A 13802-nucleotide genomic window follows, 5' to 3' on the forward strand; every position below is an offset into this window, starting at 1 on the left:
TCGCCACCAGAGGGAGAACGGAAGGAGAACTCTCAACTGGTGGAGCAGAAAATGAGCTCATAACAGATCGCTTGCCCAGTGCTCCTTGGGATATTTAACATTTTGGAAATTATTTTGTATCCAAATCCGGCTTTAAACTTCTCCACAACAGTATCACGGACCTGCCTGTTGTGTTCCTTTGGTCTTCATCATGCTCTCTGTGCTTCAAACAGAACCCTGAGACTATCACAGAGCAGGTGCATTTATACAGAGACTTGATTACACACAGGTCGATTATATTTATCATCATTATTCATTTAGGACAACATTGGATCATTCAGAGATCCACAATGAACTTCTGGAGTGAGTTTGCTGCACTGAAAGTAAAGGGGCCGAATAATATTGCACGCCCTACTTTTCAGTTTTTGAATTTCCACAAAAATTTAAAATAACCAATAAATTTCGTTCAACTTCACAATTGTGTCCCACTTGCTGTTGATTCTTCACCAAAAATTTACATTTGGTATCTTTGTTATTGAAGCATGATATGTGGGAAAAGGTTGAAAAGTTCTAGGGGGCCGAATACTTTCGCAAGGCACTAGATAATCATTATATTTGCTATAACTAACCACAGTTACTATGCCCGGGCAACGCCGGGCTCTTCAGCTAGTGTTTAATAAAAGATGGTCATTAAATTATGAGGCTGATGTCACTGGAACATAAAACAGGATTTTTAAGTTGCTTACCGTAAAATCTGTTTCTCGGAGCCTTCATTGGGGGACACAGAGACCATGGGTGTATGCTGCTGCCACTAGGAGGCTGACACTATGCACAAAAAAGGTTAGCTCCTCCTCCGCAGTGTACACCCCACCGACCGGCAGGGAATTCCTCAGTTAGTGAGAAAGCAGTAGGAGAAGCAACAGAATAGATTGAAAAACAGAACAGACAACTCAACTGTAAATAACCAAGAAACATAAGGACAGGAGTTGTAGAACTTGGGAGGGTGCTGTGTCCCCCAATGAAGGCTCCGAGAAACAGATTTTACGGTAAGCAACTTAAAAATCCTGTTTTCTCGTTCGCCTTATTGGGGGACACAGAGACCATGGGACGTCCCAAAGCAGTCCCTGGGGTGGGAAACAAACTTCCATCAGGCCAGCGGACTCACCACCGCCGCCTGCAGAATCCTTCTACCTAGGCTGGCGTCCGCCGAAGCGTAGGTGTGGACTCTGCAGCATTTCACAAACGTGTGAACCGATGAGCAGGATGCAGCTTTGCAAAGCTGCAGCACAGAAGCTCTGTGGCGTACCAACCAGGAGGCACCCACTGCCCGAGTAGAGTGGGCCCTGATCCCGGAGGGGCTCCGACGCTTAACTCGGTAGGCTTCCAAAATTGCCGATTTGATCCAGCGAGCAACAGTGGCCTTTGACGCCGGGAGACCTTTCCGCGCCCCGTCTGGAATAATGAAAAGCGACTGTCTTTCGGAAGGGAGTCGTCCTAGACAGATAGACCCTTATCGCCCTAACCAGATCCAGCTTGTTGAAGGACCGCTCTCAGGAATGAGCGGGACTCGGACAGAAGGACGGCAGAACGATCTCCTCCTTGAGGTGAAACGAAGACACCACCTTCGGATGGAAAGAGGGCGGAGGCTGTAGAACCACCTTATCATGGTGAAGTACCAGGAAGGGAGATTGGCAAGAAAGAGCTGCCAATTCCGACATGCGCCGGACGGAAGTGATGGCCACCAGAAAGGCTACCTTCCAAGAAAGGAGAGAAAGGGAAATATCTCTGATAGGTTCAAAGGGAGGACCTTGCAGAACCCCTAGAACCAGATTAAGGTCCCATGGATCCACGGGCGCCCGGTACGGCGGAACCGTGTGAGCCACGCCCTGAAGAAAGGTCTTGACCTGAGGACAGGAAGCCAACGTCTTTTGAAACAAAATGGACAGTGCCGAAACCTGACCTTTCAAGGAACTGAGGGCAAGCCCCGCATCCAGTCCTGCCTGAAGAAACGCTAGGATTGAAGGGAGCGAAAAAGACATGGGCGCAAAGCCATAGGACTTACACCAAGTGAAATAAGCCTTCCAAGTACGGTAGTAGATCTTGGAAGAAGATGGCTTTCTGGCTCGGATCATGGCCTGAATTACTTGGTTGGAAAATCCTGCTTGTTTCAAAACCTCGGTCTCAACAGCAACGCCGTTAAAATGAGCGGCCGAGAATTGGGGTGGCAAATCGGACCTTGAGGCAGCAGATCTGTTCTGTCTGGAAGCTTCCAGGGGGCGTCCGCGAGAAGGTTGACAATGTTCGCGAACCAAGACCTTCTGGGCCAATTCGGGGCAAGGAGAATGACTGGAATTCCTTCTGCCTTGATCTTCTTCAACAGCTTGGGCAGAAGAGGCAGGGGAGGGAACAGGTAGGGGAGTTCGAACTGCGACCAAGGAACGGCCAGAGTGTCGGCGCCCACTGCCAGAGTGTCTCGAGACCTGGAAACAAACTGTGGGACTTTCCTGTTGAGGCGAGATGCCAGGAGGTCTACGTCCGGGGTGCCCCACCGACGGAAGAGTAGAAGAAACACCTCCGGATGTAGGGACCACTCCCCCGCCGCGAGGCCCTCCCGGCTGAGAAAATCGGCGGCCCAGTTGTCTACGCCGGGAATGTGTACCGCGGAGATTGTCGGAACGGAGATCTCCGCCCAAAGAAGAATCTTGGACACCTCCGCCAGAGCTGAGACACTCTGTGTCCCCCCTTGGCGGTTGACATACGCCACCGCTGTGGCATTGTCTGTCTGAATCCGGACAGGCAGTCCCTTGAGGAGTTTCTCCCAGTGAACGAGAGCCAGATGGATCGCTCGAATCTCTAGGACGTTGATCGGCAGAGCTGAATCCCGATCCGACCATCGGCCCTGAACCGTGTGGTTGCGGAACACTGCCCCCCAGCCGAGGAGACTGGCATCTGCTGTTACTATCTGCCAGTGAATGGGAAGAAAGGAACGACCCGATAGAATGAGAGGCGACGTCAACCACCAGTTGAGGGACCGCTTGATCCGGTATGAAAGATGAACAGGGCAATCCAGGGACAGAGGCGATCTGTTCCACCTCGACAAAATGGCCTGTAGGAGAGGTCTGGCGTGAAATTGGACAAAGGGAACTGCCTCTATCGCCGCCACCATCTTTCCCAGGACCCTCATGGCTTTACGGAGGGACGGGAGTCGTGTGATCTGCAGCGATCGTACTCCCTGCTGCAGGGAGAGAATCTTCTCTTGTGGGAGAAAGACCCTTGACCGACGAGTGTCGAACCGTAGGCCGCCTAGAAAGACCAGAGGTTGGGTAGGAATCAGAGAGGACTTTTTCCTGTTGATGATCCACCCGAAATTGGAAAGAGTGTCCAGGACGATTGACAAACTTTGGTGAGCCTGTTGAAATGAGGGAGCTTTGATCAGAATATCGTCGAGGTACGGGAAAAGAACGAGACCTCTGACCTTCAATGAAGCCAACAACGCAGCCATGATCTTAGTGAAGACTCTGGGAGCGGTGGCAAGACCGAAGGGCAGTGCGACGAACTGGTAGTGGTGCTGCCGAATCGTGAGACGCAGTAACTTCTGATGTCCGGAGAAGATTGGAACATGTAAATAGGCATCTTGGATGTCTATTGAGCACATGAATTCCTGCTCCTCCATGGAAGCGATGACCGAGCGAAGCGACTCCATGCGGAAGTGGCGAAGGCGGACCCTCTTGTTGAGCGGCTTGAGAACCAAGATGGGTCGAGCTGCGCCGTGTTTTTTTTTTTTTTTCGGCACTACAAACAGGTTCGAATAGAACCTTGTGAAGCACTCCGATTCGGGAAAGGGCACAATCACCCCGGAGCTGAGGAGAGAGGCGATAGCCGTAGAGAACCCCGAGATCAAGGCTGGATCTTTTGGAGGCTGGGATTCGAAGAAACGATCCCGTGGAAGAGAGACGAACTCTATCTTGTATCCTGAGGATACGACCTCCCTGACCCAAGCTTCCTCTATGGAGGCCAGCCAAACGTCCCTGAAGGAAGCCGATCTCCCAATTGGAAGGACCCCTCGAGTGCCCGACGATAGTCATGCTGAAGTAGACCGTCCAGATCTAGATCTGGACGGTCTGCCCTGGGAAGAGTGGGATCACCAGGAAGGAGTGGGTCTGAAGGAAACTTTCTATCCTGGCGAGCCTGCGGTCTCTGTTGGCTGGAGTTGTCTGCCGTATTGAAACGGCGGAAAGCCCGAAAGGGTCGAAACTGACGCCTTAGTGGAGGACTGCGAGGCTTGGACTGAGGGAGGAGTGAACTCGTGCCTCCAGAGGCGTCCTTAATAATCTGGTCCGATTGGGACCCAAAGAGGCGCACCCCCCTGAAAAGGCAGGTTAGTGAGGGACTTTTTAGAAGACAAGTCCGCTTGCCAGGCCTTTAGCCAAATTGTACGTCGAATTGCAACTACGTTGCTTGACGCCTGAACTGCGCAGGATGCGGCATCCAAGGAAGCGGAAAGAAGATAGACCCCCGCATGGAAGATCTGATTGGCGAGATCGGGCAAACGTTCCGGTTGCGCTTTATCCAAGATGCCCTGACGAAGGTAGTCTGCCCACGTGGCTATGGCCTTTGCTGCCCAGGAAGAAGCCAAGCTTGGACATACCGCCGCTGAAGCCGCTTCGAAGGCAGACTTCGCCAGGGATTCTATAATCCTGTCATTAGAATCCTTTAGGGACGCCACACCTGAAAGCGGGAGAACCGTATTATTGTAAAGCCTGGACACGGGCGGCTCCACCGAGGGAGAAGCAGACCAGTTGTCCGTGAGCTCCTTAGCGAATGGATAGAGTACGCCGAGACGCTTTCCTCTTTGAAAGCGTCTGGTCGGATCCTCTCTTTCCCTGGTAAAAATCTTTCCAAACTCGGAATGGAAAGGAAATACCCTGGAGGGAGTTTCTGCCCGTCTGAACGAAACCTCCTGATCTGAGGATTTCGCAGGGGAGTCAGCAATATCGAAGGTATGATGGATCGCTGCAATGAGGTTCTGCACTGTGAACTTCATGTTTGCATCCTGGTCTGAATCCAGCTCTAAAATCCCCTCAGATCACCTGTCCGAAAGCGCTTCACCTGACTCGGGAGAGGAGGCCCGAGTGGGAGGCTGCTGAGAAGGGCTATGCGGTGAGATGGGGCGAGGAGAGGATTCCGGCTGGGTCTTTTGCGACTAACGCTGGCTGACTCAGATGGAATAACTTGGGACCTGCTTGGCCCTGCTGAAGAGTCCAGGGGCAACGTATCCAGAACGGTCACCAGAGACTGAGACACCTTGGTGAGGTCTGCCACTGATTGAGATAGAGAGGAGGCCCAGCCAGGCGTGGGGGGTTCACCCTCACCTGGGGCAGTAGATGGCCCCTGGACGGCGTCAGGCTGAAGTTAGACATAGTGAAAAGCTGAGGTAGTGCCGGAAGGTTGGGGGACAGAGGGCGGAGAAGGGTCAGTCTGCAGTGCAGAGCTACTCACGGTCCGGTGTCCCCAGAAGCGATGCTCTGCGACCTGTCAGTGGATGCGGGTCAGAGCGAAATCCGGCCGACAGACCACCTGAGCGAAAAACCAGCTGGCAGATGGTGATATCCGGTGACGAGCTGTGAACGAAACCTCCTGTGTCCGGCTGACAGGCTGGGAAAATGGCGCCTGCCTGAGAAAGAGCGCGCGTCCAGGAGAGGAGGGAGGGCGGAGCACACCACAGGGTTAAAACTCTCTGCCCTCTGGCCAATAGCAGGCTGGGCAGGTGAAGGACAGGTGGTGGGAGGGCCTGGGAAGAGCGGGAGAGAAGCCCGCTTAGAAGAAAGGGGCGGGGGCGGGGGCGTGGCCGCGACGCTGCGGTAGGCCCGAACTAAAGCCGGGGCCTAAATTAGTTGCGGCGGCCGCCTGTCAGCAGGGGGCCGGCGCGGAGGTCGGAAAAAGGACGCCGCCGCCGCCGGAAGCCGCGTCCAAGGGAAGGAGAGGAAGAGGCCCTGTACTCCCTGTCCCCAGAAAGGGGGGAGGGAAGGGGGGAACGCGGGGGCCAGCAATATGGAGCATGGTGTGCCTATGGGCGTAGGGCGACTGCGAGCGACCGCAGCGCCCGCTCCCTGTGCCATTGAAGAGGCGCACCCCCTGTCCGTCGGGAATGGGCAGCCAGGTAAATAAAAATAAAAAATCCATACTCACCCATCCCCGATCCGTTACCTGGGACTGAAGAACTCCTGCGTCTCATCCAACCGACAGGCTCTGGTAGGCGAGTGGGAGGGAGACTGGCGACAAGGACCCCTGGAGTCGCTGGCACGTCTTGGTGTCGGCGTCCGTCTGGCTGGTCCTGCCGCGGAGAACTGCAAGGATACGGGGTGGCAGTACACGCCGTACTCGCAGACTCCATGTGGGAGTACAGATGTGACTTTTCACTCTGTATCCCTCCGTAGAACCTGTAAAGGAACGACGCACGACGAGGTAGATATGGGTCTAATGAAAGACCCGTGTCCACCTCCTACTGACACTAAGCTAAACTGAGGAATTCCCTGCCGGTCGGTGGGGTGTACACTGCGGAGGAGGAGCTAACCTTTTTTGTGCATAGTGTCAGCCTCCTAGTGGCAGCAGCATACACCCATGGTCTCTGTGTCCCCCAATAAGGCGAACGAGAAAACTCATCCAGTGAAAAAAAAAAAAGTCCAAACAGGAAAGAAAAGTTATGGCTATTGAAATGCATCTATGAAAAAGGAAACATATATTGCAACTAGAGGGATCATTAGGGGTTAAAATGCCTGTGCTGTTTATGTACAGCAATCACATCTATCGGTTTTAACACCCACTCTCTATCGTAACAGATGCTGTAGAAGTCGGAAAGAAAAAGCTTAAGAAAAAGGAGAAAACAAAATCCAAGAAGCCAAGGAAAAGGTAATGTAAAGCTGCTGACAAGATGTGTCTGCGCTCAGTTATTGGCAGTAATAACCTTTACAAATGGGGAGCGTTTATCCATAGATAGAAAATTACCGCACAAGAAAACATTTCTGCTCCATGATGGGTGATTGTGCTGCGAATTGTAGATCTTATGTGAATGGTGGGTGGTTGTCACTTAATTCTTCATATAACCATAAGTAGGTACATTTAGAGAAAAGGCGTATGCTCATCTCTGAAGTTTAGTAGATATTGCAGTTGTTATTTTTATAGTTCTTTCTGAAATATGAATTTATACAGTTTTCTGATATACAAAGAGAGAAAATTCTGCCGTTTTTCTTGATATTGTGTAAGTTTGTCTCTGATCCTTTTGTGGCCTGGACTCCACAAGATCGCTGTAGTTGTCGTGCATCATCTGGTGTTAAGAGCAGTTTTCCATCCAATAAATTGTATTCATAAAATAGCTCAAATTTCTGACAAATACCGTGTATAAGCCGAAGCACCTAATTTTGCCACGAAAAACGGGGTAAACTCATTGACTCGAGTATAAGCCAGGTATGCATTGTCCCCTCATCCCTGTCCTTGTATGCCTGGCTCCCTGTCCTTGCATGCCTGGCTCCCCGCTCCCTGTCCATGTATGCCTGGCTCCCCGATCCCTGTCCTTGTATGCATGGCTCCCTGTCCTTGTATGCATGGCTCCCCGGTCCCTGTCCTTGTATGCATGGCAGGTGTGAATATTCATTACCTTAATGAGTGGGCCACGTGATCGGTCTGCAGGAAGTGCTGCTGCCACCGGAACAATGGAAATGCAGCGAGTGCGCGCAGGAAGGTAAGTAGGATGTGTGCTGGAAGCCGGCGGCTGTCACTGTACACGCTATAAGAGAAATTAATATTAATTTCTCTTTAGCAGCGGCACAAGCTTTAGCCACAGCTCCTGCCTCTGTGACCCGCTGCTCCGCGGCACCCACTCCCCCACCGGCTCCTGCCTCCTGTGACCCACTGTTGCCGATTTTCCCCACAATTCCTGTTTCAGTACTTGCCGTATATACTCGTGTATAAGCCGAGATTTTCAGCCCATTTTTTAGGGGCTGAAAGTCCCCCTCTCAGCTATGCGCGAGTCATATACCGGGCGGGGGGAGGGGGAGCGGGGGTGTCAGAGACCATACTCACTCCCTGCTTCTCCCTCGGTCGTCTGCTTCCTGCGTTCAGCGGTCACGTGGTACCGCTCATTAAACTCATGAATATGCACATATTTGACTGAGGGAGAAGCCGGGGCTGCAGAGAAGACCGTGCGCCAGGAGGGGGTGAGTATGACGGGAGCAGAGCAATATTCACCTGTCCCCGTTCCATCGCTGTCTCTCCGGTTCTTCTGCTGTGACAATCGGGTCAGAGGGCGCGGTGACGTAGTCAGTGCGCGCCCTCTGATGAATGAACGTCACTGCAGAGACCTGGGAGACACAGCGGTGGACGGCGATGGAACGGGTATCGGTAAATATCACTGGTGCCGGGGGCTCCGGACATCGGCACCTGGCCCCCCAGCGAAGGAGAGGTGAGCCATTTTTTTTTAAATTGCGGCAGTAGCAAATAAGAGGTATTTTATGGAGTATCTTATGGGGCAGCATTAACCCTTGTGCAGCAGCATATGGGGGGTATTTATGGAGCATCTTATGGGGCAGCATTAACCCTTGTGCAGCAGCATATTATGGGGGGTATTTATGGAGCATCTTATGGGGCAGCATTAACCCTTGTGCAGCAGCATATTATGGGGGGTATTTATGAAGCATCTTACGGGGCAGCATTAACCCTTGTGCAGCAGCATATTATGGGGGTATTTATGAAGCTTCTTATGGAGCAGCATTAACTCACGTACAGCAGCATATTATGGGGGTATTTATGGAGCATCTTATAGAGCAGCATTATCCCTTGTGCAGCAGCATATGGGGGGTATTTATGGAGCATCTTATGGGCCAGCATTAGCCCTTGTGCAGCAGAATAAGGGGGGGTTATCTATGGAGCATCTTCTTGGACCACCATTAACCCTAGGATTATACACGAGTCAATACGTTTTCCCAGTTTTTTGTGGCAAAATTAGGGGGTCGGCTTATACACGAGTATATATGGTACCCATTCTTCGCCGTCCTTTCCAGTCCTATAAATGACACACCAGAAATGGCTGCTCAGCCAATCACTTTGCTGCATATTAGATCTTACAAAAATTGCATTTAAAGGCAGACTGTTAGCACAGAATGACTGTTCAAACCAAGCACAAGTGCTTGGGGCACCCTTGGTGTAGCCAATTATTCAGTACACCCACTTGTTTGCAATCTATCTCCACCCTTCTCTTCTTTGATAGAAATCAAAGCCTTTACAGAAAGGAGGGAAGGACAGAGATAGACCCCCGTAAAACACACACCTTTTTGACGCTTTGGTACCTGCATCCGTTTTGAATCTGAAGACCCTGCAGTGAAACCTTGGCAGTGTTCTACCTGAAGTGTCATCTTTGACGTCTTTTTGGATGTCTATTGCGGTGGTTTTCCCATCGGGTGTTTTTTTAGCCACCAAAAGAATGGACTAGTCACTTCTTTTAGCCACTTCACAAGGCCTGAATCAATTAACCCCTTAGTGAGAGAGCCAATTTGGTACTTAATGACCAAGCCAATTTTTACAATTCTGAGCACTGTCACTTTGAGGTTACAGCTCTGGAACACTTCAGCGTGTCCCACTGATTCTGACACTGTTTCTTCCTGACATATTGTACCTCATGTTAGTGGTAAAATTTGTTCAATATATTTTGAATTTATTTATGAAAAAAAACGGACATTTGATAAATTTTGAAACTTTTGCAATTTTCCAACTTTTAATTTCCGTTCCCTTAAATCGGAGAGATGTCACACAAAATAGTTTGTAAATAACATTTCCCACATGTCTACTTTACATCAGCACAATTTTGGAAACCTAATTTTTTAGGCCATAAGGGTTAAAATTTAACCAGCGATTATTTTTTTTTTTTTTCTTCTTCTCCCCCCCCCCCCCCCCAAAAAAAAAAAAAAAATTTCAAAACCATTTTTTTAGGGACCACCTCACATTTTAAGTGAGCTTGGGGGGGGGGGGTCAATATAACAGAAAATACCCCAAAGTGACACCATTCTAAAACTGCACCCCTCATGGTACGCAAAACCACATTCAAGAAGTTTATTAACAGTGCTTCACGAGAACTAAAGCAATTTGGAAGGATAAAATGAACATTTTACTTTTTTCACAAAGAATTTTCTTTGGAACCAATTTCTTTTATTTTCATAAGAGTATCAGGAGAAAATGGACCACAAAATTTGTTGTGCAATTTCTCCAGAGTGCGTCAATACCCCGTATGTGGTGGAAAGCCACTGTTTGGGCGCATGGCAGGGCTCAGAAAGGAGGGAAGCACCATTTAAGTTTTTGAATGCAAAATTGGCTGGAATCGATGGTGGGCGCTATTTTGCGTTTGGAGACCCCCTGATGTACAGTACCTATACAGTGGAACCACCTCCAATTTTAACTCCAACCCTAACCCCCAACACACCCATAATCTCAACCCTAGCTATAACCCCAACCCTAACCCTAGACCTATCCCTAATCCTAATGGAAAAATGGAAATACATTTTTCTTTATTTTATTATTTTTACCTACCTAAGGGGGTGATAAAAGGGGTTTGATTTACTATTTTTTTTTATTTTGATCACTGTGATAGTGTTCATCACAGTGATCAAAAAGAACCAATAGGAAAAGCTTCCCATTGTTCCCGGGTGCCAGCCGGTAAATCTCGGCCATTTTCTTCCCAGTAGAAGACGCCGGTGGACAGGTCCGGGGGATGCAGGAGGTACTGGGGGGCTTGGGGACTCCATTTCTCTCTCCTCTGATGTGCTAGCTAATATCAGAGGAGAGAGAAATTAAATGGGAAATCATATATTTTTTTTTTTGCTGTTGTAAATAATGGTGTTTGCAACACTGCGGTCGGTAATAGCCAACCTGAATCATGTTCTCCAGGGTCTCAGCTACCCCCAGTAGCCGAGAACCTAGAAAACTTCTGAAGCTGGGGGGGTGCTGTAACCTTATTTCTCTGTGCTGTTAAAAAGCAGCGCTGAGGAATAAGTACCCTTAACTGCCGTTGTTAAGTGGTTAAAGAGAATCTGTCCCCAGATTTCTTACATCTAAACTGAGAGCAGCATGATGGAGAGACAGAGACCCTGATTCTAGTAATGTCACTTACTGGGCTGCTCATTGTACTTTTGATAATCACTTGCTGATAAAACCGTGATCTTATCACCAGAGCGCTAGCTAGTAAACTTGTTGTCATGTAGTCTATTATATCATATATGCTCTGTAGAAGCCCACCTCTGGAAGATTTCTGTCTATGCACAGTGCCAATCAGTGGTGTGGGCAGGGTTATACAGGGCTCATCATTTAGAGAACTGCTAGAGCTGCAGCAGTTAATGATTTTACCTAAACTGCAGCAAGGAGCCCAGTAAGTGATACATCTCTGTAATCCGGGTCTCTGCCCCTACATCATGCTGCTCTCTTGATGGGATAGCAAAATCCTGTTGACAGATTTCCTCATTATTTTTTCCATTTTTTAACGCTTTTTCAGCTGGGTTGAAAAAGACAGTGTGCACGTATCCATAGATGGAAGTAAATGGGTAGCACCCTGAACTCTGTGGCCACCTCAAGGGTGAACCGAGCACCTCTTTCTTTTCGTTGGAACAGTTATGTGTTGCCAGACTCCATTGAAAGGGTTATCCAGCATTTAAAACTTGATGGCAAGACTGTAATCATGGACAAAAACATATTTTAAAAATATGGAATCCAAAAATAAACAGGACAAAAAAAATCTGTAATAGTATTTGTTTTTTTTAGTTAGGCCTCTTTCACACTTCCGTTTTTTACAATCAGTCACAATCCGCCAGGTTTTGAAAAAAAACGGATCCTCAAATTTTTTTTGAGGATCCGTTTTTTTCCCATTGACTTGCATTAATGGCGGATTGTGACGGATTGCTGTCCGTTGCATCCGTTTTTTGTGAGGATCCGCCAAAAGTTGCTGTCCGTCACCATCCTCAAAAATTTCAAAACGGAGCTTGTAACGTTTTTTCCTCTGGCGGATCCTCCAGACACTGATTTAACCCGAATTTCTTTGCCGGACCAAAAAATTCTCTCTCTCTCTCTCTCTCTCTCTCTCTCTCTCTCTCTCTCTCTCTCTCTCTCTCTCTCTCTCTCTCTCTCTCTCTCTCTCTCTCTCTCTCTCTCTCTCTCTCTCTCTCTCTTCCTTTAAATTTCTTCATGTTCAGGATCCGTCTGAAAACGGATCCTGTGCCATCCGTTCACATCAGTTTACAACGGATCCGCTTGTCCGCCTTTTTGGCGGATTATAACTGATGCAAAAAAACTGAAGTGTGAAAGAGGCCTTAGTAGAAAAAAAAAGTGATACTTGTTGCAAGATTTATACAAATGATGAATAAAAATGTGGGATTCCCTTGATCTGTTGTTCTAGATGTTGGAATTTTAGTTGCACAAACCCAGTTTCAGTGTAAAAATACATTGATTTCCTCATACGGATCGACTTCAACAGTTTTTTTTACATTTAATACATTGCAGATCCCGCTCCTCAAGCGAATCGAGTGAAGACAGTCCTAAATCAAAGAAGAGGAAAAGTCATAAAGTCAAAAGCAAGTCAAAGAAAACGAAACACCACAAGAAAGGCAAAAAGAAAGGAAAGCGAGAACGTCGCTCTTCCTCCTCTTCCTCATCCAGCAGTTCAGAGTCCTCCAGCAATGACTGATCTGACTCGACTCGGCATTTACAGCACCTTCCTGTGCTTTCCATAAATATATGCAAATCCTGTGTATTCCAGAAGGAACCCAGACCGAGAATGAAATGTAAAGACTCTGGAGGGATCAGTCCGAACCTCAGCACAGTTAGAATTCATGCTATAATTTTTTTATGTTTAAAAAAAAAAAAAATAAAATGAATTTGATTGTTTCTGTTTTATTTCTTTATTATCCGCTACACTACATAAATGAAACTTGTAGCCCATTCGTAGCGCCTCAGAGTAATGGACCTTTTCAGTTGCATCTTTGATAGGAAAGAGTATTTATCTCGGAATTATTACTTGTAAACAAGTTTTTTTTTTTTTTGTTTTGTTTTTTGCCTTAAGACTACCGTGTAAAGGGAATGTGTAGTCAGGAAAAATATTGCTTAACACCTTCCCGCTAGTGATGAGCGAATGTTTTCGGAAAAGGTGTTATCTGAGCATGCTCGTGTGCTAACAGTGTCTTTGCCGTGCTCGAAATATTTGTTCGAGTCCCAGCGACTGACAGCCACAACACATGCAGGGGTTCCCTGTTTGTTAGGCAATCCCTGCATGTGTTGAACAGCGGCAAGACATGGAGCCGCGGGGACTCAAAAATATTATTCGAGCACACCAAAGTCACACAGCACCCGAGCATGCTCAGATAACACCTTATCCGATCACGTTCACTCATCACTACGGCTCACATCTGGACATCACTGTACGTCCTGATATAGTGGTGCTGCATCAGAGAATACGGATACATAGCCAGGATAGCGCAGATGTTGCTATACCAGTCTGAGAATGACAATGGCCTACAAGTCTGTCGTAAAACATTACCGTATCAGATCCTCCTTGAAGCCGGGTCTGATATGTTACTTAGGCACTTTCAGGTGTCAGTTTCTTTTTTTTTTTTTTTCAAAGACCCATAGCATTGCATTGTCTGTTTTCATGTGATACTTGGATATAAAACAAGTCTCCACGAGTGTGATCGAGAGAAACACAGAAGACACTTTGTTTTTATACCTTGAGAAACGCGCCAAAAAACATTGGTTACAATAAGAAAACTTTGTTTAATCTCCAAGACTCCGTCTTC

The 13802-nt window shown here is 48.1% G+C and overlaps 1 protein-coding gene across 2 annotated transcripts in view; it reads left to right on the top strand.

The window, feature by feature from the left end:
• Positions 1–12897, top strand: part of SREK1IP1 (SREK1 interacting protein 1) — a 90627-nt gene extending 77730 nt beyond the window's left edge. The window contains exons 4-5 of one of the 2 annotated variants that reach the window (XM_073584249.1): positions 6819–6888; positions 12514–12897. In XM_073584249.1, the coding sequence (XP_073440350.1) occupies positions 6819–6888; positions 12514–12697 (254 nt within the window). In that variant the 3' untranslated portion in view covers positions 12698–12897. The remainder of the gene's footprint in view (positions 1–6818; positions 6889–12513) is intronic. The other variant, XM_073584250.1, reaches the window with a different exon arrangement.
• The last annotated feature ends 905 nt before the right edge of the window (positions 12898–13802 follow it).

The sequence above is a fragment of the Dendrobates tinctorius genome, unplaced genomic scaffold, assembly GCF_039654945.1.
Source record: "Dendrobates tinctorius isolate UK_male_01 unplaced genomic scaffold, ASM3965494v1 ptg000083l, whole genome shotgun sequence".
Classification (NCBI taxonomy): domain Eukaryota; kingdom Metazoa; phylum Chordata; class Amphibia; order Anura; family Dendrobatidae; genus Dendrobates; species Dendrobates tinctorius.